The sequence below is a fragment of the Condylura cristata genome, unplaced genomic scaffold, assembly GCF_000260355.1.
Source record: "Condylura cristata isolate star-nosed mole 26May11 unplaced genomic scaffold, ConCri1.0 scaffold00034, whole genome shotgun sequence".
Classification (NCBI taxonomy): Eukaryota; Metazoa; Chordata; class Mammalia; order Eulipotyphla; family Talpidae; genus Condylura; species Condylura cristata.
In genome coordinates this window covers 153,299-154,428 of record NW_004567135.1, presented here as the reverse complement: position 1 = coordinate 154,428, position 1,130 = coordinate 153,299, and the positions used below count along the sequence as shown (strand labels likewise).

Genomic DNA, 1,130 nt, shown 5'->3' with positions numbered 1-1,130 from the left:
GGCCGGGGCTGGGCAGAGCCGGTGGGCGCTGCCGGGCACTCACCTGCCGGCGCGGGACTCACCTGCCCGTAGGCGAACACCGTGGCGTTGAAGCCCTCGAAGCAGCCCTCTACGAGCCGCTCCACGCACTGCGCGTACACCTGCTGCTGCTGCGCGGTGCTGTCGAACATGTAGTCGAAGGTGAAGGCTTTGTCCTTGCCCAGGAAGACCTGGGGCTCCCCCGGCGTGACCGAGGTGCACACGTGACACCCCTCAATCTTCTCTTTGGCAAGCTGGGGCCTGATTCTGCGGGAGCAGCGGTGGAAGGAAACAGATGGGGGCCACTGAGTGGGGCTGCGAGCCCCTCTGCGCGGAGGGCGACGCGCGGACCCCGCGCCCCGAGCTGCAGCAACGGCGCCCTAAATCCAAGGGTTTCTGTGGCCCAACTGCCCCCTGGGGCGGGCAAAACGCCTCAGCCGCTCTCGGCGCTCGCCTCCGGGGGCGGGGCCCGCGGGGTCAGGCGGGACACTGTCCCTGGCTTCGGGTGGCCCCAAGCTTGCGCGAGGGCAGCTGTCTGCCAGGTCGGCCAGGAGCAGGGGGGCGCGGCGTCCTGGGCACTGCCCCTCACCCCCGTGTGTCAACAGGAGGGCGGGGACCTCCCCGGTGCAGGCTCAGGCTCAGGCTGTCCTGCGACCCTGGCCAGGGAGGGCCCCAGCACAGCAGCCCCCCTGCCCCCCACTGCCCCTCAGCGCGGGGTCTCAGGGGACCTGCCTGCTCTGCTCCCCACTCTGTCTCTGTGGGCCCCTCACCCCCCGCACTCTGGCCTGCGCCCCGTTTCCAATATGCAGATAAATAAATCTTGCTTCTTCAGGACGTGGCCAGTAGCATTGGACCCTGCTCAGGGCTGGACACGGCCAGGAGGCCTGTTTGACCGCAGGCTGGAGTGAGTGTGGGGGAGGGGAGGCTGGGAGACGCCTTCCAGGGTGGGGCGGGGCGGACCCCTCCACCAGCCCTCCTGGAGGAGCGAGAAGGGGCTGACACCCCAGCAGGACCCCCGTGGATGGCACTTTGGAGGTTGGAGCCTCAGGGCCAGCAGCACCGTGGGAGCAGCGAGCCACATGCGCCCCACCACCTCGCTCCCCCCACCTCCC

The 1,130-nt window shown here is 69.7% G+C and overlaps 1 protein-coding gene across 1 annotated transcript in view; it reads right to left on the bottom strand.

Annotated features, from left to right (window-relative positions):
* Nucleotides 1–1,130, bottom strand: part of LOC101635415 (kinesin-like protein KIF21A) — a 73,323-nt gene that overhangs the window by 69,268 nt on the left and 2,925 nt on the right. The window contains exon 2 of the mRNA XM_012732265.1: nt 44–398. Within this exon, the coding sequence (XP_012587719.1) occupies nt 44–398 (355 nt within the window). The remainder of the gene's footprint in view (nt 1–43; nt 399–1,130) is intronic.